General features: G+C 32.9%; 3 protein-coding genes and 1 long non-coding RNA gene across 8 annotated transcripts; 2 read left to right on the plus strand and 2 right to left on the minus strand.

Annotated features, from left to right (window-relative positions):
* Positions 1 to 1,016: 1,016 nt before the first annotated feature.
* On the plus strand, positions 1,017 to 3,490 carry LOC140828142 (inositol oxygenase 4-like). The gene is made up of 10 exons (XM_073191128.1): positions 1,017 to 1,126; positions 1,248 to 1,386; positions 1,869 to 1,950; positions 2,029 to 2,233; positions 2,332 to 2,444; positions 2,548 to 2,670; positions 2,768 to 2,837; positions 2,944 to 3,022; positions 3,138 to 3,219; positions 3,327 to 3,490. The coding sequence occupies exons 1-10, from the start codon at positions 1,096 to 1,098 to the stop codon at positions 3,351 to 3,353; spliced, it is 951 nt and encodes a 316-aa protein (XP_073047229.1). The 5' UTR covers positions 1,017 to 1,095; the 3' UTR covers positions 3,354 to 3,490.
* Positions 3,491 to 4,141: 651 nt separating this feature from the next.
* LOC140828143 (uncharacterized) lies at positions 4,142 to 6,539 on the plus strand. Of its 5 annotated transcripts, none has more exons than XR_012117134.1 (3): positions 4,142 to 5,622; positions 5,715 to 5,868; positions 6,023 to 6,539. It is a non-coding gene; the product is annotated as an uncharacterized lncRNA (long non-coding RNA). The 5 variants fall into 5 exon arrangements; XR_012117133.1 differs by having other exon boundaries at positions 4,142 to 5,413; positions 5,498 to 5,622; positions 5,715 to 6,539; XR_012117132.1 differs by having other exon boundaries at positions 4,142 to 5,100; positions 5,197 to 5,622; positions 5,715 to 6,539.
* A 549-nt stretch (positions 6,540 to 7,088) lies between these two features.
* On the minus strand, positions 7,089 to 10,122 carry LOC140825895 (AP-4 complex subunit sigma). The gene is made up of 4 exons (XM_073187922.1): positions 9,849 to 10,122; positions 8,647 to 8,733; positions 7,536 to 7,604; positions 7,089 to 7,443 (listed from the first exon to the last, which is right to left on the minus strand). The coding sequence occupies exons 1-4, from the start codon at positions 9,987 to 9,989 to the stop codon at positions 7,309 to 7,311; spliced, it is 432 nt and encodes a 143-aa protein (XP_073044023.1). The 5' UTR covers positions 9,990 to 10,122; the 3' UTR covers positions 7,089 to 7,308.
* Positions 10,123 to 10,929: 807 nt separating this feature from the next.
* LOC140825896 (ATP-dependent 6-phosphofructokinase 3-like) lies at positions 10,930 to 15,351 on the minus strand. The gene is made up of 13 exons (XM_073187923.1): positions 14,686 to 15,351; positions 13,948 to 13,994; positions 13,782 to 13,821; positions 13,603 to 13,665; positions 13,385 to 13,522; positions 13,143 to 13,301; positions 13,008 to 13,061; positions 12,852 to 12,920; positions 12,630 to 12,759; positions 12,204 to 12,469; positions 12,064 to 12,112; positions 11,826 to 11,980; positions 10,930 to 11,344 (listed from the first exon to the last, which is right to left on the minus strand). The coding sequence occupies exons 1-13, from the start codon at positions 14,785 to 14,787 to the stop codon at positions 11,150 to 11,152; spliced, it is 1,467 nt and encodes a 488-aa protein (XP_073044024.1). The 5' UTR covers positions 14,788 to 15,351; the 3' UTR covers positions 10,930 to 11,149.
* Between the last annotated feature and the right edge of the window lie 8,501 nt (positions 15,352 to 23,852).

Here is a 23,852-nt window from a genome sequence, read left to right on the forward strand (position 1 = left end):
GTTTGTTTCACAAAGTTGTATAACACGATTTACTCGATTAACATAATTTACGAACTAAAATATACTAAGAACGTAAAAAAATTCCATGGAACAAAGTTATAATATATAATTATTTAGACATCAGGTGTGTGACTACATTAAAAACTTTAATTATAATACCTATGACAATTTTTGCATAAAATGTAACTATGTCAAAGAATTTTTGCTATCAAAATATTATACTTGATTTTTCATTGTTTTGTCACAAAAAATAAGAGTAATTTGGGGGAAAATTCTGTGTGTTTTTTTGTTTGAAACTTCTTCTTTTTTATTTGTTCTGTTTAAAAAAAAATGGCATGTTTTTAGAAAACGCAGAAGTTATAAATTATTTTACGTTTATCTTATCTTATAATTTACTTTATCAAAAATTTGAAATATTATCAGAAGTTATCACCTATCTAAAAATGTTAATAAAATTTTTAATTTTAGTTCTAAATAATTCTTATAATTGTAGTTTTTTTTAAAAAATATTTATTATCATGTTTCACGTTTTAAGACAATAAATTTCACCAAGCCAAAAACCGTGTTACATATTATATTTGTTAAATATAAAAAAAAAATGAAAGTTGATCGATGACGGGGCACAACGAGGATCGTCCACTTACCATACTAATTTGGCTAGCGGGTAACAGCTCAGCCGTTGAATCACCTACCCCTGAAACGACGTCGGTTATGACTCGGTGCCGCGTCAGGTCCTGCTGTAAGTTCGATAAAGATAACAATCAAGTACACGTCCATCTGACTCACCCACAATTATCTCCCTCGCGCGTGGAGCATACGTCCGACGATCCACAAACGCGGTGATCTACACGCGGTACCCGGAGTGTTGGTCAAACGTAACGTCATATCTTTCGGAGAAAACATACGATATTAGAGTCTTTTTTAGATTTCCAGTTGAGGACTCGAAACCTTAAAATTGTCAATCAAGGACAGTTTTTAACCCACTATAAATATCTTCTTTTTCTCCGAATCCTACACGCTCCCTTTTGCACAAACTATATATATACACATACGTGTATCTATTTTCGTTTTCGCTTGGGCTCTCTCTTTTGGACGATGACGATTCTCATCGAGCAGCCTCCCCTTGGTATACACACATTTTATGTCTTATTATTACTCTCTTCGATTTAATTTGTTTACACGACTCAGGTTTTGAGAGAGCGACGTTTTAGATTTATATGTATTTTTTGTTTGAATCTTGGTTGTAGAGTTCGACACTGCCGAGAAGAAAGTTCCATGCGATGATGCGAATGAACTTGTGTTGGATGGAGGCTTTGTGATGCCAAAATTGGATTTGGATGGGAAATTCGACGCGCCCGAAATCAATTCTTTTGGCAATTCATTCAGGTTATTTTTTTCTTTGTTTTTTTACCCTAGATTCGAAATATTCAAGTTTATTTATTTTTTTTTCTGGCAAAAAAGGCGTTTGATTTAATAATCTTAAAATGTATTTTATTCGCTGTTTGTTTTGATATCAAATTCTTTTTTCTTTTTTTTTCTCCCAAATCTGGGGCATATTATCCATATCTGTTTCACGTATAGTGTCCAGAATATATACGACATTTCCTTTACATATATAAAATTTTGAAGTTTTACAATAAAAAAATAATATTTTTTGAGTGATTCATATACATATATTACTATTAGTTACCTACTCGAGCCGCTTGGGTGCATTAACAGATTAACTATTATTTAATAATAAAAAATTATTAGGAAAAAAGATTTTTTTTTTTACAGGGAAAAATGAATAATTTTAGATTGTGAAAAAATAAAATGGCAAGTATATAATATTTATGGGATATACTCAACTGGGGATTTACGTATGGCAGGGATTACAATGCTCAAAGTGAGAGACAAAAGACCGTGGAGGAATTCTACCGCCTGAACCACATTAATCAAACAGTTGAATTTGTAAGTGTGTGTGTGTGTGTGTGTAAGATTTGTTTAATAAATTTGGAGTGTGAAATTGAAGACATATTGCAAATGCAGGTGAAGGAAATGAGGGCAGAATATATGAAACTCGATAAACTAGAGATGAGCATATGGGAGTGTTGCGAGCTTCTGAACGATGTGGTGGACGATAGCGATCCCGATTTGGACGAGCCACAAATCGAGCATTTGCTGCAAACTGCCGAGGCCATCAGGAAAGATTACCCCAACGACGATTGGCTGCACTTGACCGCCCTCATTCACGGTAATTTGTTTCCTATTTTGGTAGTCTGATTTGTTTTTTTTTTTTTTTGGTGTGAATCTAGAATAGAATGGTGATCAATTTGTTTGAATGGGATGCAGATCTTGGGAAGGTGCTGCTTCTACCTAGATTTGGAGCGCTGCCTCAATGGGCTGTTGTTGGTGACACATTCCCTCTTGGCTGTGCCTTTGATGAATCCATTGTACATCATAAGGTAATCAAACATTAAACTCTATTTAAAATGTAAAGATTTTCATATGATCCTATGCCAAAATCAGTTCATCAAATTAATTAAACTCGATTTGCATTTGATGCAGTATTTCAAGACGAATCCGGACTCTCAGAACCCTTCTTACAGCACCAAACATGGAATTTACCAAGAGGGTTGCGGATTAGAGAACGTTTCGATGTCGTTCGGGCACGATGACTACATGTATTTGGTAATTAGCCTCGAAAAATTTATAAAATCGTCCCGTGAATTTTTAATTTGTATATTATATATAAAGTGCGATTTATGATTTCTTGTTATTCTTTTAGGTGGCTAAGGAAAATGGAACCACTCTACCTTCGGCTGCATTGTTCGTCATCCGATACCATTCATTTTATCGTAAGAAAATAATTTTTACCACTTTTTATCTATTAAAAAGTTTAAAAGTTGTGCAAGTAATTGATTCAAAGATTGCTGATTGATTTATTGGCATGGATGGCTGCAGCCTTGCACAAGGCTGGAGCATATACACACTTGATGAATGAGGAGGATAAGGAGAACCTGAAATGGCTACATATTTTTAAGTGAGTGTCTGTGAAATATAATAATTCATGATATAATTTTTGCCCAATTTAAGACATTTTTTTTATACTTAATTTAATTATATTAATGATAACTTTATTTGATAAAAAATTGCAGCAAGTATGACTTATACAGTAAAAGCAAAGTTCGTGTAGATGTTGAAAAGGTGAAACCTTACTACCTCTCCCTCATTGAGAAGGTAAATAATGTTTTTTTTTTAAAAAAAATTAAATTATAATTATGAACTTTGATTTTTCTTCTCTTCTAGAGGTTCTAATTTCATTCAAATCTTTATATTTATTGCAGTATTTTCCTGCGAAGCTTCGATGGTAAATTTATTGGCAGGAGGAATGTGATTTATATATATCTATCAAGACTGAGGATTTTATGTAAATAAATCTCTTATTCCGCCAGATCTCTTTCCGGAGTTGTAATTCTTTATTTTCGTAATGAATTTCGTTTTTCACATATTGTCTCCTTCATATGTGTTACATGTGATCTCACACACACACACACACACACACACACACACACACACACACAAACATACATAATACACAAAATATATATATATAATATGCACATACGATAGATACCTAGAGATGATCAAATAGATATAAAAAAAATTGATATGTTTGAAAATAAATGAATTTAGACATTACTATTTTCATACTTTATGAAGAGCTGTTATTTTTTTTAAAATATAAAACTAAAAGATAATCAAAAAGATTAAAAAATTGAAGAAACAACATTCAAAGCCACCAACGGTATATCTTGCTCCATAATGTGGCCTAATAGATAAACGTGATTTAGTCACGATTATGAATCAACTTTTGGGGAGCCTTTTACAAATAAAGGCTACCATGGAATATATGCCGTGAATAATTTTTTCTTACTAAATAATAATAAATAAGTATGCGATGAAAAATGCATCATGCGGGAGTGTGTAGTTCATGCATGTAGTTTTGATCAAAGTATGTTGATGTTTAAATCACTACAACTACTTAACTGTTATGAAGATCCAAAACAGTCGATTAAAAATCTGCAACAAAAAATGGTTTAAAATACTTTAAAACGGATCTCAGAGCTAGAAAATTTTTGGCATAATGCGAGAGTGTGTTCATGAGGCAAGGAATAGTTTTGTTATTCCATACAACTCTGAAGGTGATGTTGGATGTAAAACAGGAAACAAATCAATCCAAAATTTGAAGCTTGACCAATCATCACCATTCACTGTGACTAACCCGCGCTACATAGAACCTGCTAATGCCAACCCGGATGCTCAAGATGGAAATCAGATTGAAATAAGTTGGAGAATCCCGTTGGAGCCAACATACAATTATTCGGGAGTTCGTAAAAATTGGCCCAATTCTAATTGCCACGACAAGGGCGATGGGCACAAAAGATGCTATTGCAACACAGGCTATGAATAGGAAGGACGATCTAGTGTTAGTTGTAACAATAGTAGGTGTGTTTGGATCAGTAATATGTTGTTGGATTATTACTTCAAGAAATTCTTCGAACTACCGATTTAGCGATTCTCCGGAGGAGGATCTGAGAACAAGAAACACATGAAATATGTAATTGTTTCCATCGTTTCTGTAGCTGGGGTTGTACTTACTTTATTCTGCATCAATATAGTACGTCGAACAAGTTTGTTTGAAGGAGAAGGTAAGCGTTAGAATTTTGACGGATAACACATTTCTTGATTTCTCCCATAAATTGAACAGGGAATATCGGACTGAACTGTCACATTGAAGCACAAAAATCTCTTAGAAGACAATGATGCATGCATCTCATTTTGATCTTTAATCACCATTTATAATTTTGAAAAAACGATTCCATTTCTATGCACAATGAAGGGAACATTGAAGAGCAGCCGGTGATCTTCTCACATGAATATGAAGGACCGGTGGACGACTTGATGAATATGAAAAGAACAGCACAATGAATATGGAAAAAGGACAGCACGAACGCCATTGATGTACCTTTCTATAGTTTGGATATTGTTTTATCTGCTACTGATAAATTCTCTGATGCAAATAAACTTGGGCACGGTGGATTTTGGCCCATGTATAAGGTGAGAACAATGCTGCTCGTAGTACTTATTTTGAAAGAAAAGAAGGCCATTCTTTCTAATGCATTAACGGGTGTCACTGTTCTAAATTTTTGCAAGGAAAGTTTCCAGGAGGAAAAGAAATCGCGGTGAAGAGGCTGTCCAGTTGCTCTGGTCAAGGCATCAAGGAATTCCAGAATGAAGTCGTCTCGACTCTTGATCCCCAAGCTTCAGCATCGAAACCTTGTGAGACTTCTAGGATACAGCCTCAACAAACACAAAAAAATCTTACCATATGAACACATGCCAAACAGAAGCTTAGATGCCTTCTTATTTGGTAGGACGTTTATTTAGCAGCACTTCAGCAATCTTTATCTTGAATATTAGCATCGACTTTTTCCTCAGTTATTTCTTTTGTCAGATCAGGAGAACAGGTTGTTGCTTGACTGGAAGAAGAGGTTCGACATTATCTTAGGGATAGCTCGAGGTCGAGGATTGTTGAAGGCAAAGGAGCGAGGCAAGCACCAAAACTGTCATCGGGACACTGTAAGTTTTCTTACACGTTCTGAAACACATGTTATTCCAAGTGGACGTAAATGATTATCTCAAAATTAAATTGCTCATGTTACTTTGAGCAGGGCCTACATGTGGCCTGAATATGCATTGGAAGGGAAATTCTCAACCAAGTCTGATGATGTATTCAGTTTTGGAGTTTTGTTGCTTGAAATAGTCAGTGGGAAGAAGAACACCGGATTTTACAATCCGGAACAAGTGCTAAATCTCTTGAGATATGTGAGTTACATTATTCATTCAAATTCTAAAATGTTTTATTATGGTCCCACATGGTTACACCAACAACTTAATTCAGAGTGGCATATAGATCTTTTGCGTGTTCATTCTGTTAGTTGCATTAACAAGCATGGAAACAAGGCCATATATTTGACAGATCCTTCACTGGTGGAAACATGCGATACATCTCAAGTGATGAAGTGCATAAACTCGGGTTATGTTACGTCCAAGAAGATCCCGGTGATCGTCCCACCATGTCAAATGATGTTGTTAATATGCTTGACAGTGAAACATCTCCTCTTCAACCACCGACGACTTTACCGGCTTTTGTAGTGAGGAGACGTCTATCAGTCGTGTCTTCCTCTTCATCTTCAAAACCAGATACAATCTCCAATAATGAACTGACCATTTCTATGGATCAAGGGCGATGAAGGGTTTCTAATTGTTTTAGCGTGGAATAAGATCGAGTCAATAGATCAGTTTTGTTCCAAAGTAGGCATGTAAGCATGTTCAATTCGTAAATCATTATTTTTTTCTTTATGATACCGTTGCCGACAAGTGAGACTTTCGATCATACTTCTCAAATTTAATTTTTTTATTTTGGTTTCCGAATTTGTATTCACCTGAATATATAGAAGTTCTTGAGATCATTATCTGAATTTGAATGGTGGAATTATCCGTCTGTATATGGTTAATCCAACTTGAGGTATTATTTATACAATTTGGTGTTTCTTTGTATAGCTTTTACTTTTTTATTTTATTTTTTTTGAAGGTTTTACTTTTTTATTTTTAAACAAATAGCTTTTATTATTTTGAGAATGAAGGCGGATGGAAACGTTTAAAAGAGAGAACTTTTAAAATTCATGCTACCAAACCAAGATATTTTTTCAACCCCCGGTTACTTCTTTTTTCATCGTTCTTTATTTTCCGGCACCGTTTGAAACTTATAATAAGATAATAATGTAGAGATAAATAATTTAATTTAATAAAAAAATAAATAAAAATAATAGTTAATATAATATTTTATTTGATCTATATATAATAAGTCATTTAATTTGATTGATTAAATATGAGATAAGATAATAAATTACGTTTTGTCTTTTTAATAATCAATAAAATATCAATAATTTTATTTATTAAATGTAATATTGTAATTTAAATTGAATGATTTGATTCATGTAAGATAAATAATTAATGAGTAGATAAATAATATGATCAAGATAAATTATCAAAGAAATAATTAGTATCACTTCGAACTGTGCCTTCATGATATAACAATCCAATTATACCATATTGCATAAATAAGAACTCAGCTCCATCGAAATAAGAAGTTTTTTTTTAGCAGACATAGAAGTAATTACACGAGAGTTACATTAAAAAGTAATTCAAAACAAAACATGGTACCAAATGTTGCAATATTTCGAAAGCGCTGGACTCACCGGCCTATGATGCTTTGTCCATCAGCTGTATTGGAGACAGAATGTTGGCCTTGCTTGTCTCGACAATGCAACCATTCATCACCATTTCTTCCAGCATGAAGTGAGCTTTCTCCAAATGAAACATGATATCCAGCTCACACTGCCAAATTACAACTCAGCCATGAAAAGATCTTTGAAAGGAAGAGAGTGAACTATGATTACAGACTTGTATGATTAAAAAAGGAAACTTACCACATTGCCAAAATGTCGATCCATAGTTTCAACGAGGAGGTGAATAAACTCCAGAATCGCAAGCTCATTCTGCAAACATAGACACCAACCAAATCATGGATCTTCAACTTTTTAAGTTGGATGAAGAGCAAGAAGACTTTTCATGCTAGTCAATGGACGTATTTCAACTTTCTAAGAAAGTATGCACAAGATCCTAAAATTTTCTCACGAATCATCATTTGAACTTAAGGATGCTGCTATTCTCATCATTTTGTTGACAGGGTATTCTTTCACAGGCTTTAAAAAGAACTTACGTGTTCCCTAGTTTTTCTTCGATGGTTAATGCCCATGTTTCATAGAAAACTTGGTTTTTCATAAACTTTAGTATAAACTAACTCTTTGACTAACACTCAATTCAAGCTAACGCATCATTCACAAATAGTAAGTCATGGCAATATATGAGCAATGTAGCCAGTAACAAATGATAATCAAATACGTACAAACTAGGGTACCCAAATCCATCAACCTCAAGTGCTTTTTAGATACATTAATTTTGAGATGCATATATTGAAGATTGTTAATACTACAATAAATTTGGTGTATGTCATTGCTTTGACCACATAACCAAGTCAGCAAAAAAATAAATGTAGCTATAAAAATGTTGCAATATTATACAGGATCAAGTTAGATTAAATCATCACTTCGAAAACTGATATTGACGCCCAATCATCTAATGCTCTTGCCTCATGGTGTGGTAACACTGCAAGTCTAGTGAGTGGACTACGGTATTATTTTAGATTTCCAAATAAGAAAGCTGTTTGCAGAATACATACCCAACACAGCCACTCTATAACACTCAACCATTTATTGCAAAGATACACCATTTCAATATTGATCCAAAATAATAAAGCAGTAGGTTAGATATCACGAACACAGCCACGCTACAATATTAAGCATTCCAAAAAGTAATAATTTCTCAATAAATCCTTCAATTTTTATGTGGCAGTTACAATTATTATTTTTACTTTTGTTGATTTCACAAGCAAAACAGCCTATGGAAGAAACAAGAACAGGAAAATGTAGCACATAATGCACAAAGGAAGATCGATAAATACAAAACTGTAAAACTTACTTCTTCATTGTCTACTCCAACCAGGAAAAATAGTGATGCATATCGCCTATACACAATTTTGTAGTTTCGATGCTCAACAAAGGAACACTGTTCAAAATAGAGCAAACAAATGTTATCACAAGCACGATTACCAAAAACTTAAGCAACTTACATTGGACGAGATAAATGCCACTAACCATAAGACACACACGTCTTCTATCACTCTACTTAACAATTAGCAGCTTAGCAGCGAAGTTAACATGAAAATGAAGATGGAAAAATAAAAGTAGATGAGCAAAAAGACTCGAAGTCCCTACCCTGTAATAAAGCAAGTGATTTGAGATTTCAAATTACATTTTCCAGTGACTGAAGAAAGTAGATATCAGCACATCCTAGTCACTGTACTTATAAACTATTTCACAACGTATGATCAGAACTTGTCAACACGACCACATGGCTGTGATGAAAAACTGTACCGAGCCCACTACTTAGGTTCCAAAGAAATAATGACAATCGAATAAATTAACAAAACCATAACATTTAATATAATTATAGTTTGTGACATGGAATCACTGTATGGTAAGAAACACACCAACACCAAAATTATCCCAAGCAGAACCAAATGAAAATTAATTCAATCGCATAATTGGTGAATTGATCGTGCATTGATCCTTGTCATTTTTCCCCCCAAAAAAACTGCCAGTTTGCTAATATGCTTTCAAAATAGCCACAAATTGCTTCTCCTTCATCAGAATCTTATACTAGGACGAAGATGAGTCTAAAACTAGGACGCACATATCTTCGGTGCTTCTACAGGCTCTCTCCAGACCGTAATTAGACACGTTTGAATCCAAAACTAGGACGCACAGATCGATTTTTCCTAACCTAAATTTCAAGCTTGAACTTTCTACAACCGCATCCATAGGACCACAACAATTCATCAAAATCAAACCGCCAGGAAGTTCCAAAGTCAAGTTCATGCAGCTACTCACCAAATTAGCGATCAGAGTAAAATCCACAGGAAAAGGACAAGATTGATTTACATGAATCCATAAGAGACTAAACCAAGGAGATGGCAGATCAAGCAGCAGGTGCAATCAATCAAATCATGTGCATTTCTTCCATTTTCGAGTGCTAAATGAGATCCAGTTTCATTCTTCTTTATAAAGTACGTCATATCAAAATAAACGCAAAATTGTAACAAAATACAGAAAAGCAGAGACCTGTTGCTCGGTGCGGACGAGACATTTGCGGACGATTTCACCTTCGAGAGCGCGTCGTTCCTCGATCGTTAGATATTCGTAGTACTGAGCTAGACGGGTCTGTCCTTGCTTGTTTACCATCAGTACGAATCTTATTCCCATCTCAATTCAAGTATGCAGCTCTTTTCCCTATCTTCTTGATCCTCCGCAGATTGAAATAAATCGCAGACTGCTGAACCTCGAATCCGTTCAATTCCCAAGTCGTCTCTGTATTCCGTTGGAAATTTAACATACAAGAAATACCAATTTGACCCCTAAATTTTGAGATGGATTACAATTTTGCCATGGGTCGAGGACTTTTGGTCTTTATAACCACATATTATTCGACCTTATATAATCAAGAGTATGGAGTATCAACAATTTTTTTTATTACCGTATAGAAAAATAAATGCATCAAAATCACTTGGGATATTTTCAGGTAGAGGTATTTGAGGTGATTTAGATTCTAAATCATAAATTAAATATGTAATCCAATTGTATTTTTTTTTTTCGTTTCAATTTTTACGAAAATATGAACTTGAAGTAAGATACAGTGATACAGGTTTTTTTATTCAATACTGACTACTATGATGATTTGTCGAAACATCACTTAGTTTTTATGTCAGTCTTAAATTCAAAATACAATATAATAAACACATATTTTCGAAGTTGGATTTAATAACGGGGTTGATGAATAAAAAAACTTCTTTATAGAGCAATTTCCAATAAATATTTACGACATCATTTACTTTTGTACTTTACTTTTCATTTGCAAGTCAAATAAAAAAAATTTAGAATACACATAGTTGTCTCTTTAATCTAGTAACTTTTTTAGGTTTTCAAAAAAATGGTTGCTAAACTATACAAATTGTTTGCCAATCGGTATCAGGATTGATCGAATTCATGGTAAATATACGATATTGTTTGGTGTTGTCGATAAGATAATTAACTCATACACCAAACCTGATAGGATAAATAATTACACCACCTAAACTTATTATATCTATTAACTTTATAATATCATTACATCATCCAGTTTCATTAATCAAACCGTGTCTAATAGTATATCAAACATATTTTATTCCGATTAACTCTCAGATATATGCTCAAATTACATAATATTTGGATCTTTTAGCATTTATTTAAGCAGTTAATTGCATAACAAAACCAAGGCAATTTCTGCAACAAACCAGTGTACTCTATACACACACATATATATAGATAGCTTCTACGAGCCTTACTACTAGAAATTTTGGAGCAAGTTCGCTAACTCGCAACAACATCTAGCATGTGATATCTTTAGTCACTGCTTCGCCATCAGCAAAACTGTCGTCTAATAATTGCGTATCCGGGTGTTCCTTCTTGTCAACTTCGGTGGCCTGTTTTCGAGACAAGAAACTTGGCTGATTCGTGGAAGACAGCAGCCTCGCCCACATTCGATCAGTGATTATGACCTTGTTTCGCAACTCATTAATTCTCTGCAAATCATTTGGGTCGGTTTCTTTATCAGCATGAGAACTCAAGGATTGACATACACACAAGTGCAAGAAAAGTAAACAAAGAAGAGAGGATGAACTGAAGTGAGTGGCGATTCTCAAAAAATTCAGAAATGGGAAATGGTTGGAGTTGGATCAAAGTTACGTGTGAGCAAATTACTAATAAAAAAGCCAAGATTCTTGGGAGAAACCAGAGATAGACGAAGGTGGATCCAGCTGAAGGCAAAGGGGACGTGAACTAGCGAAAAATATTGAATTTTATTCGTCATTTTTCTCAAAGTTGAGTTTATCCCCCAAAATCCATCTGATCTCCCCACCTCTCTTTCAGTCGGATTGACACATTTTGAGACACTAAATGCAAAATCATGCGAAGTAAAACAAGACATGTTGGACCTCTAAAGACATTAATCGTGGTAAATGCTAAAAAGGGTTAGAATACTTTACGATCATCTGAGTAGCTTACATAGAAGGGTATATAAGTTTGTCTTCCATTTACGAGCCCTACTGTGAAACCTGTAAATCCGGCCATGGCTCCATGAACAGCACTTTGAGCAAGAAGCGTGCAGTACACGTTGTCGGATGCATTACTAGGAATAGCCCGAATCATGTATGTGGGATCTGTTGGACGAACAAGTGCAAAATCTGTAAGAAAAGATATCCTAGGTTTCATTGTGCTGATCACAAAATCGGAGGCTTTGTACCTATATATTTTAGATTAATTGCCATCTTTCTTTTCTTCGAAAAATGATCCTGAAAACCAAAACAAGAGCATGATTTACAAACTTCCTGCACAAAAGGAAGAAAATACGGAATATTTAGAAATTAGAAAAGGCAGTAGAACCTTAATCCGTCGAGATATCCATAGTCCAACGTCATCCAGAAGCTTATTACCAGAAGCATCATGTTGATTCGCAGTTCGAAATTCCTCAGAGAGAAGCTCCTGTCCAGCCCCTTCGGCCATGACAATCACCATATGCCCTTGTTCTTTCAGCCGTTTCTCTATGTATTCGAAAAGTCCACCAGCGCCTTCAAGAAAAAAGGGCGATTCCGGAATAAGGCAGCAATCCACATCTCGACTCGCAAGGGTTGCATACATAGCGATAAATCCTGAGATACCGCACATAGCATGTAGTGTCAAATGACAAATAGAAAATTTGACGCACAAATTAATAAGATAATCATGTGTTCCTTTCAACAAAAATATGTAATGTACTACAGTAAAATGATGAGTGTACTAGAACAATATGGAATACAGTATAAAATGTACCACAATATCTTCCCATTAACTTCACAAAACCGATGCCATTCTCGATACTTGTAGCTTCAACATGTGCAGCATTAATAGCACGTTCGGCTTCCTCGACAGCAGAATCAAAACCGAATGATTTGTCGATCACCTAGAGTAGTAGGTAACAGGGGATAAGCTAGGGTAACACAGACTGGATAGTTTCAAAGGCACACTTGAGAGCAATATCAACAGCATAAATACCGGAATGTCGTTATCTATGGTTTTGGGAATACCCGCCACTGCAACTTTTAAACCACGTTTTTTGATTTCCTTTAGGATAGCGAAAAACAATTCAAACTCAGATTCTTGACATTGTTCAAATGGCTTCAATGTAGGAAAATGATATCGGAAAAATACCTCGAAAATTACTGCAGCGCCTTTCTGTGTTCCATCACCTCCTATTATGTAGACCTGAAAGCAGCAAAAATGCAATATTAGAATAAACGTAGATAGTATTCAACATATTTTCATGACAACTATATTTTCATGTACCTGGTTGATTCCGCGGTCCTCAATGCTATCAACGATCTTTTTGGTGTCATGACCGCCACGAGACGTTCCCAAGATAGTTCCCCCACGTTTATGAATGTCGTTTACAGAGTTGGGCGTTAGAGAGACGGTGTTTTTCGAGTAAAAACCTCTGTATCCTCCCTGCAGATTCAAATATCCAGTAATAAATATAAATAAAAAGCTATACCTTTTAACTGAACAGATGTAATAAGGAATCTACTTACATTTATTCCTATAACTCGATTTACCCCATACATATGATGTAAACCACATACTATTTCCCGAATAACTGTGTTTAGACCAGGGCATAAACCTCCACACGTGACAATACAAGCATGAACATCTTCAGACTCGAAATAAACCTGAAAAATTAAAACTTTTATCTACATTTGAACGCATGAAGCGTGTAATAGACATTGTATAAGCAATATATACACTTTACTTTTTCGCGAGGACCGGCTCGTCTAAAATGAACTCCTCTTGGACTATCCTTGTGAACAACAACCTACAGTATAAACAAGGATGTTGTACACCATTCATCAATAGAAAGCCATGTAAGTGCTTAACACCAATATAAAAGATATTTATTCGCTCGAAGGTCATTTCTCAATAATGACTGACCTTTTGTGGTACGGAATCATCAACATGGATAAAATATTGCCTGTTAAAAAAAAGTAAGAATAATCAGCCTTCACCAAATGATGCAATCCGACTCCTGTGGAAAAATATATTTAAGACTATAAAGAAATGAACATAAAAGAAACGGAAACGAGACAAATGAACTTACCTAACAGCTGAATATGCAGGATTATCTTGCAAAGGATTCGAATGAACCTGCCCAAAACAAATAAACCATAAATACAGAAGGTGAAAAAAAATCACTATGATAGAGCACATGCGGGTAACATCATACGAAGAGATCAAATCCGTGGAGGACACATCTTTAGTTGGCGGGGTGATGGCCCCTTTCCCTTTTGTGATACATATACAAAAATAAGATCCCTTCCCACCACCACACACACACTGTATCAAATTCCTAACTCCACCACGGATCAAATCTTAATGATTCCAATGTAAATCAATGAGTACAATCAAGTACATATCAATCATAAGTACAAGCAATCCGTAGTGTACGCGGTTACGAAATGAAAAATGGGAAAAATCAAGTACAGGGCTAGGGGAAAGATACCGAAACAGAGCAGAACACGTCAGAAAACCATTCATGTTTCGATCGATATGGAACTATATATAAAAAAGATCATTTTTCTATTTCCTACAGAAATTACCAGGAAACACGTAGTCTATATATAGCTAAGATAATTTACACAAGTGACGTGTCTACCAAAGAAACATCAATTTCTTTGTTTTAAGTGACAAATACTCATTTTTCCGATATTGAACAAACAATCACCAGCAAAAGGGGAAAAAACTCCCTGGAGGCGAAGATAATTAAAGCTCAATCGTGCATATTTACCACACATAATATGCAATTTTTAAAGACATGTACTAAGACAATCATACGTACAGGAAGGTTAGGAATATAATCAGACAAGTGTGGCACGTCCTCCAAAATGTAACCATACTCCCCAGTCACGATTTTAGGCATCGAATTACACTCCAATCCCATAGTCGCCAACGTCAGAACCCGTTTCTTGGATTCTTCAACCTTTACTTTTACTGTTCAATATCGCTGCTCACCTCAGCTCCGACGCAGCTCAACTAACACGATGGCTGTGGATGCCTGAAAATATTTTGTTTACGTATGATCTTCCGCCAAAGTTACCCCTTTTGGTAGCCTAAGAACTTTGAATTTTAGACAAAAAAATGCTCCTCTTTTTCTCTTGTAAAACCAAGAATACTATCTGTATTTAAAAGGGTTTTTTTTCCCAAGAATTTAAAGCTTTGAACGGCAAACACAGGTGGCTAAAGATTTATGGTGAGGAGTCACGGAAATTTGGAGATGGAAACTGAAAAGGGAAGTGGTGGAAGCTTAGGAGGCTTGAACCAAAGGTGATTTTCGCAGTTTTCAATAGGATCTCCAGATCATGGTTTTGATTTAGCACAAGATAACAGCTTTCATAAACGATCTTCCGAAGAAAACAGAGGGGTGGTGTCCTGGAAATGTTGAAGATTCGATTCTGGGTCTTGATTCCATCATGACTAGTTGTTATTTATGCATTTTTTTCCTTTAATTTTGGAGAAATGTGATGATCCTACCTTGATAGGTGGAATTATAGTATTATTTTAAAGTTAATTACATTTACTTGAAGTGTGCTATAATAATAAAAAACTCGATTATATTTAAATATTTTATTTTTTTGTGTCGATGAAAAGAATAAATAAATATAATAATTTCTAATATTTCATATATATCATTTTTTTTATGTATTCTTATGAAAATGTAAGATAAATACACCAATAAGGATGAAAATAAAAAGATGAGTACAACTTTGAAGGAGTGTAGGTAATTTTTGAAGTTATTGAATTTATTTGTATTTTTTTGTAATATTTAAATGTAGTTAATTTTTTTATAACTATGACTAAACTTAAGAAAGGTAGATGTAATAATTCTTATTATTTTATAATAAATTGTTAATTAGGCATGGTTACCGATTGACCTTTGGTTAGCTAAAAAAATATGATTTTGAGGTTAAAGTATGAACCTAAGCATGATATGTGACGTAAAATGTTGTTTATATGCTAAAGTTATAATAAAAAATATATTCATCCAGTGATCCAGATAATATAGAGTGGATGATGAGAAGAAAAAGTTTAGGGTAACATCAGAATTTTGAGATTAAGGACATAAAATTTCAAAATAATATTAATTCAGATCAAAATATAGAAATTTATGTCAAAAGCCTCTTGATTAGTCTCTCATATTCACACAAATTCGTAAAATAAACGGTTTATTTTGAAAGTATTGTGAGTTAGGATTTTTTTTTCAAGAACTCGTGTAAGACGAAACAACATTTATCATCATCGTTGTATTAAAAATTATGACTTATGATATATCTTAAACATTACATCACAATATAAAAATCATATATCGAATGATCTTATAATCGGGGAAACTATTGCTTCCTAATAGTTAGGATTATTTTTATTAGTATAAGTGATTAATTAATAACTTATTAATTCAGTCAAATCATTTTGATTTGAATTTAATCAAATTTTAATACCATCTAGCCTAAAGCAAATTAATGTATTAGAAAGAAGGTGATATTGATTAAGAGCATGTGACGATAAAATGTTGTGCAGATGCTCAGTAACGCAAACCATCACGATAACAATAGGGACAGAATTTGGACTTTTCTCTTGGGATTTGCATTATGAACTAAAAAATCAATTATTGTAACATAATTTATTTCATAATTAAGCCGCAATAATTTATACAATTATATGATTCTTTCAAAAATTACAATATAAAATAAAAAGTTGGCATATATAAAAAATCCATATCTTTAAAAAATTTAATCCCGTCTATTAAAGTTCTCTTGGGAGAAATTTGATCATATGATAATACAAATTGAAATTTTTTCATAAGTAGACTTAGACCGCATAATTTAAATTATTGTGTTCATAATAATAATAACAATAATAATAATAATAACAATAAAATGTTTGAATATTTTTATTCGTACATTTGAAACGTGAGAATAGGTGCGGAAGGCTAATAAAGAAAACGTGTGCATGAGTGAAATTCAAGTGTATTACCTCTTTCAAGTTTCACCACTTGTATTGGCTCTGGGTCAAAGGGGACGAATGTAGCACATTCCCATGGAATATTCCGAATCTTTCGATTAAAAGTTAAACTTTAATCCTTTATATATATTCGTGAATTGAGAGAATACATAATATATAATAAGGAAATAACAAATCAAAACATAAAAATAAAAAATAATGTTTATTACTCAATTATTATAACATTTAAGTCAAACAATTGATGAAACGACGACGAAATATGTCTTAAGTTTTTATTCAAATTATATATATATATATATATATATATATATATATATATATATATATATATATATATATATATATATATATTGTTTTTTGTTTTTATTAGGATTCATCGAAATGCTAAAACTCTAACAAGACGAAACCGTCTTTATCATCGTTGATTATTAGGCTTTTAATGCATTTCCACTCAAAGGTCGAAATTGGGGGTTGCTATCATTCTCCCTTTTTAGGTTCTTAGAAAAGTAGGCCATCCATATTATCATGGAATAATGTCCACAGATGTCCACATAGGTAGGATGAAATAAACCGAAAAATAATACAGTCAGTGATCGAATAAGTTGGTCAAATTAACATCTACAATTGTCTTGTTGTTTCCATTTCCAAATCTATTTTTTTACATTGTCTTGTTGTTTCCTATTTCCAAATCTATTTTTTTTATATGTAAATATATATATATATAAAGTAAATTTTTTTGTTAAATTAATCTAGAGGTATAATTCAAATTTCTCAAATATTGGAAGATTTCAAGCTACTTTTCTCTTTCAAATTATATTACATTAATTAGTGTAAAAAATGTGAGGAAAATATGAGTTACCGTATCATGATCAGTTAACTCAATAAGTTTCTTTCCTGAAATTCAACTACTTTTAAATCAATTATCTTGGAATTAAAAGTTTCTATGTTGGGTTTATCACTATAAATATACAAGGGGGAAAAAAGAAAATAGTTTAATTTTGTTCACAGATTTTTTTTTTATCTAATTCTATTTTTTCATAATTTTTTCTCGAAAAAGTTCTAAATTGCATTTCATTTTCCGTAGACTTTTAGCCAAACTAATACGAGACATAAAATAAATGAATGATGTCAAGATGATATTTATTAATCTAAAAGCAGACAAAAATTTGACCTCACCACCCGGCAAAATTGACAAATATTCGATCAATTGGCTAATAAAAATATAATAATTGAGTAATAATGTCTGCAATTGGCACGCATATTGGCCACAGGTCCAGCCATGTTGCGTGGCTCTTGCACGAGTAGTCGCTCTTTAGCATTGTTCCACGTTGAAACTTAAAATATATTCTAAAATTGGACGGTACGTATTCAGAATTAAAAATAAAAATATTAAGACCAGAAAATTTCTTTATTGAGTCACTTTAATTATTGCAAGAACTTACAAAGACAGAGTGTGGAAATGTTCCTACTTAATTGATATATAGTTTGAGTTCTTGCTACCATGAGAATATTATGGTCAGCCTAGATTCAATCAGAGTCATTTTTTTTAGCCATATGAGATTTACAGAAAAAAGGGTTTTGATATGGTCGAATACAAATGTAGCGATTTTTTTTAAAAAAAAAACTTGAAAAGTTTTGGATTTATTGGCAAATAATCACATTATTTGGCGGTCTGTCACGAGTTATTCGTCGAATTTACAAAAAAAAAACATATTCAGTGATATACTCCTTTACTCTGCAATGATTTTTAATATTAAAATGAGTGAGTCTCATGTGAGACCGTCTCACGGATCATAATCTGTGAGACGGGTCAACCCTACCCATATTCATAATAAAAAGTAATACTCTTAGCATAAAAAGTAATATTTTTTCATGGGTGACCCAAATAAGAGACCCTTCTCACAAATACGACCTGTGAGACCGTCTCACACAAGTTTATGCCTATTAAAATTGGGATACTATTATAGAATAGAGACAATATGATAACTAGTATAATTGCCAAACAGGTAATTCATAATTGTTAACATTGAGAAAGGGGTAAAATTAACTTTTGTAACTGTTAGGATTAAAATGATAATTAAATTGTTAAAATTTAGAATGGGTAAAGTCGTAATTAACGAAGTAAAACAACTAGCTTTTAAATAGAAGGAGAAACATAACGGAGTTGATTTGGCAATTAACAAAAAAGTCATATAAACCTACCGATTTATCTCTATTATAGTAATAAATTATCAGTCATAAGTGACGCAATCAACCATCACTAAACCACTGCTGCAGGAGCTCGGACGAACATCCAACGTCTCTGATAGCCTACACGGAGCTTTGGTGAACTTTCGACGACCTCCGTTACGTTAAGCTTATAATTTGACGATCCTACGGTTGATTTCCAGGTGTTTGCCTACAACGTTAATTTCCAGGTGTTTGCCTACGAACATCCAACGTCTCTGATCGGCTTGCTGTTCCAACAATTTTAGCCATATACCCTTTTTTTCCGTATATGGAAAAATATGATTGAATTATGAGGTTCTTTGATGTTTGCACTGGACTTACTTGATATATGTGATTAAGGTCATACTACATTAGATGATTTTATAATCGAATTTAGCAACTCAGTATTTGCAACCTAACAAAATGTGATTATAGAAATTATTAAAGAAGTGATTAAAGACGTTGGATTTCCAGCATATTTTCGGTTCGACGACGACTCCATCGTATTCGTCGTCCCGTGCATTCATTACTTCAATGGACAAATTTGTCGTTACCGTATCTGCAGACAAAACTTGAACCCCATTTCCTGTGCTTGATTTTTGGCGTATAAGTCGTGTTGGATAAGAGTTGAGCTTAAAAGTTGGCATTTTCTCAGTGCCATGCTTGGAAGGGAGGCCTGATATATCGGATAAACGAGTTTAGTTTTCAAGTGATTTTTTGGACCTCAAAAATGTAAATATCGCAAAAATGGGAAGAAGTAACTACTCACTTTGGTAAAATATGGCAGTATAATTTGGATTAATATATAAGTTGGTCCATGTAATTCTTGAATCACTCCCAGTAACATCGTGGCCGAAACCCCTGGCGATTTGCAGACCATACTATGACACGAAGCCATCGTTTTTGTTCTAAATTTCGAGTTCGAGATCAATGTTTAATCTTATGTAATCCATGCTAGTTGATTAGGGCTGCGTTTGGTTGGAAGGATATGATAAACTAATGATTAGTACGTAAATGATAAAGAAAATGATTTTGGTAGGATTGTAATATATGGTGTAAAATAATATTATGTTTGGTAAGATTTTTAAGTGTAGGATAATTTTGAATTTTTGGATGAAAAGACGAAATTGCCCTTCCCCTTCGCGACGGCGGGGAAAATTAGCGACGGATTTTAAAAACCGTCGCTATTAGCGACGGTTTTTGAGAAACCGTCGCCGATCTGATTTTGAATTATTTTAGTTACTAAAAAATTTGACATTTAGCGACCGTTTGAAAACAAACCGTCGCTATTTGCGACGGTTTTTTACAAACCATCGCTAAACGGCTGTCGGACGGCGGTCCATCGCCTGTCGGCAGGTGCTCGGCCGCGGTTGGCGGTCCGTCGGCGGTCGACCGGTGGTCGGCCGGCGGCGGTTGTGGAGGCGGCAGTCGGTGGCGGGAAGTGGTGGTAAGTTTGATTTTAGGCGGGAAGTGGTGGTGAGTTTGAATTTAGGAGAAGAGTAAAATTGGAAAAATAGGAGGTATTAAGAGTGGGATAAATAATCCTAGGGGGTGAGGAGGTATTATTTTAACCTACCTAATATAACCTAATCATTCATAAGAGGGATTGACTTGATTAAATAATCACCCCAACCAAACGCCGGATAGAGTAGGATAAAATTATCTATCCTACCCAATCACCCCAACCAAACGTTACCTAGGAGAACAAGAAAGGATAGAGGGAATAGACGGGCATCCTCCTAGCAACATACATGTCAATTAAGTATATCAAGTACATATTGATGTGGGAAACTTGGGCTTTGTTTGTGATTTATGTTTTCAAAACTTTTTTTTTCATTTTAAAAAACAAAACTAACATATGATTTGCATTATATTTTCACCTCAGTTTGTTATATACTTTTAATTTAACTTTTTCTCCTCCCAAAAATTTATATAATACTATATTATAACAATATATATTATAGTTTACAATTTATAAACACCAAATATATTATTAAAAAATAAAATTCGATCCAAATGAATGACAAACTTTTATAGTTTAACTGTTTCACTACATTTTCTTTTATTTTCTAAAATAAATTAAATAGCCAAATTATATATGTTGTAGAGCAAACAGGTATCAAAAAATGATGTTTTGATCACCATGAGTGCATTTTAAAATATTAGAGTCGCAGTATTGCTATCAGTTATAACTTTTGATAAAGTGACAAAAAATTTAATCTCACATTTTTATGAGAATCAATGTCACATGTTTGACTCTCTTGCAATATTGCATGAGTGTAATTTGTGACATAGACATTGTTGATAACCAATATTTATGTGTGCTATGAAAGTGATTGACAAGTAATACTTAGGCATAGTTTGGTACATGGGATAAGAGAGGGATTGATAAATAATCCTCCTTATCCCATGTTTGGTACCTTTTTAAAAAACTCATGATAATATCAGGGGCCCTTGATAAATAATTTTTTAGAAGGATAAAATATCCCTAATAGAAGGTGTGATAATTTTAATCAAATGATAAAATACACTACAAATACCTTAATTACCCTCAATTTATAAATGATTTTTTTTTATAAATCTATGCTAGTAGGTAGAAATTAAAATCAAATAAATATTTTATTTATTTTTATATATTATATAATATGATAATTATATAAATGATTTCGAGATAATTATATAAATAATTTTTATAAATCTCAATAAAATTATTATTATCACTCGATTATCCTTAAAAATTGATATTTGACTTGACTCACAAAATCAAGGATCAATTATCATATTGTATAATATATAAAATTAGGTAAAAATAAATATATGACGTATTAATATTTGACTTATTCTCCCCATTTACAAAAATACCAAATTAGTCGTAATTGAAAAATGGTCAATATTGCTTAAAAATATGAAACTATGTTTGTTGTCAAGCTAAAAATATAATATTCTTATCTAGTATAGGAATCATGGACCGGATATTTTTTTTTCTAACTATAGTCAATTTTTTTTTTGAAAAAAATGGTTGACCAAATCCATTTTTCTAAATATTCCTCATGAACCAGGGGCAAATTCGATCGAATAGTGGGGCATTGTTGGATCAATTCTGGCCCTTGGATTGCAGTTATGGTAAGTTCGAAGTTTCATGAACCAAGACCGATCTGCGATTGATAATTCAAATAAATAGTTAAATCTTTTTAATCAACTGCTTTCTCCATTCAAAATTTATTTCTAAGTAAATTAAGTTTCAGTATCATATTCATAAATACATATAGTGAAAATAGTAATGTTCCTACTTAAATATATCAATGGACAATGGCATATACATTTTTTTTTCTAAAATATGCAAATATGTAATGACAAAAACTTATGTGAGACGGTCTCACAGGTCGTATTTTGTGAACGAATATCTTATTTGGATCATTATGAAAAAAATAGTACTTTTTATGCTAAGAGTATTATTTTTTATTGTGAATATCGGTATGGTTGACTCGTCTCACAGATAAAGATTCGTGAGATCGTCTCACAAAAGACATACTCAGATATCAACAAATACATATATAAAATGCAATATATGAATGGCACGAAGGATTTTAATTATGTAATTTTTTTGGAAATATGGTAAAGGAATTAGCGTAAAAAAAAATTCCTTCTTATTGTTTTAAATTAGAAAAAAAAATCTAATCAACCACCACAAGTTTGACTGTTTCACACCTGAACACTAAACCAAATAAAAAATCGTTAATCCAAAATATTTACTATTTCTAAAAATGGTTACCAGATAAATTTCTGTAGTCACTTTTTTTCACTAAAAATATTTGGTCCATTTTTCGGGTTTTTGGGATAATTAGCCGAATAAATATTTTTGTCCATTTTTGAGCATTTTTCATTTTCTTGATAAGTTTCTTATGGAATAAATGATCGTTAATTTTCCCTGGATAACTTTTGTATAAATAAAAAAGTATAAATTAACAAAATATAAAGGTCTTGATTACCAAGGTAATTTTCCTAGGGTGCTTCCTCTTTATAATAGATGTATTTGTTTAAAAAATAGTAAATAATATTTTTTCTTGGATATACAAATAGACAAAAACTTGTGTGTGACTGTCTCACGTGTCGTATTTTGTGATATATGTCTTTTATTTGAGTCATCCATAAAAAAATATTATTTTTTATTGTAAATATCGGTAAGATTGACATGTGAGAATGTCTCACAAAAGACTTACTCATACAAATAATGACCTAACTAACAAGGGGTTAATAAAATATAAGGGATTAGTTTGATGTGTATTTTGGTCAAAAGGAGTGCTATGTTTTTATTTTGGTCAAATGGAGTGATTTGCGGGCAATATAATATTTACACATTTTTATCAAAATAAAATGAAAAAATTGCATCACATCATTTTGCTTGCACCGGATCTAAATTCGAACCCATGTGTTTTTTCTGCGAAAAGAGCATCTTATCGATACCCTATACCATATTACATCAAATCATTATGTAAAAAAAATAATATATCTTATATTTGGATAATATTTATTACATTTGAGTCGTTTTTTTTTAAATATGGGTCCAGCTTTTATATTTTGGTAGAGTTTTTAACATTTGCATCGAGTTTTGGATGTCGTTTTCAACTTTACGGTTTAGTAGAGTTTTGGTAGAGTTTTTTATTTGAATCGAGTTTTAGGTGAAGTTTTATGTTTTAGAGATTGAGTGATGTTTTGGTAAAATTTTCTATTTGAGTTGAGTTTGATTTGAAGTTTTACGTTTAGGTAGAGTTTTCATAT

This window comes from Primulina eburnea, chromosome 3 (genome assembly GCF_022965805.1).
Source record: "Primulina eburnea isolate SZY01 chromosome 3, ASM2296580v1, whole genome shotgun sequence".
In the NCBI taxonomy this organism is placed as follows: domain Eukaryota; kingdom Viridiplantae; phylum Streptophyta; class Magnoliopsida; order Lamiales; family Gesneriaceae; genus Primulina; species Primulina eburnea.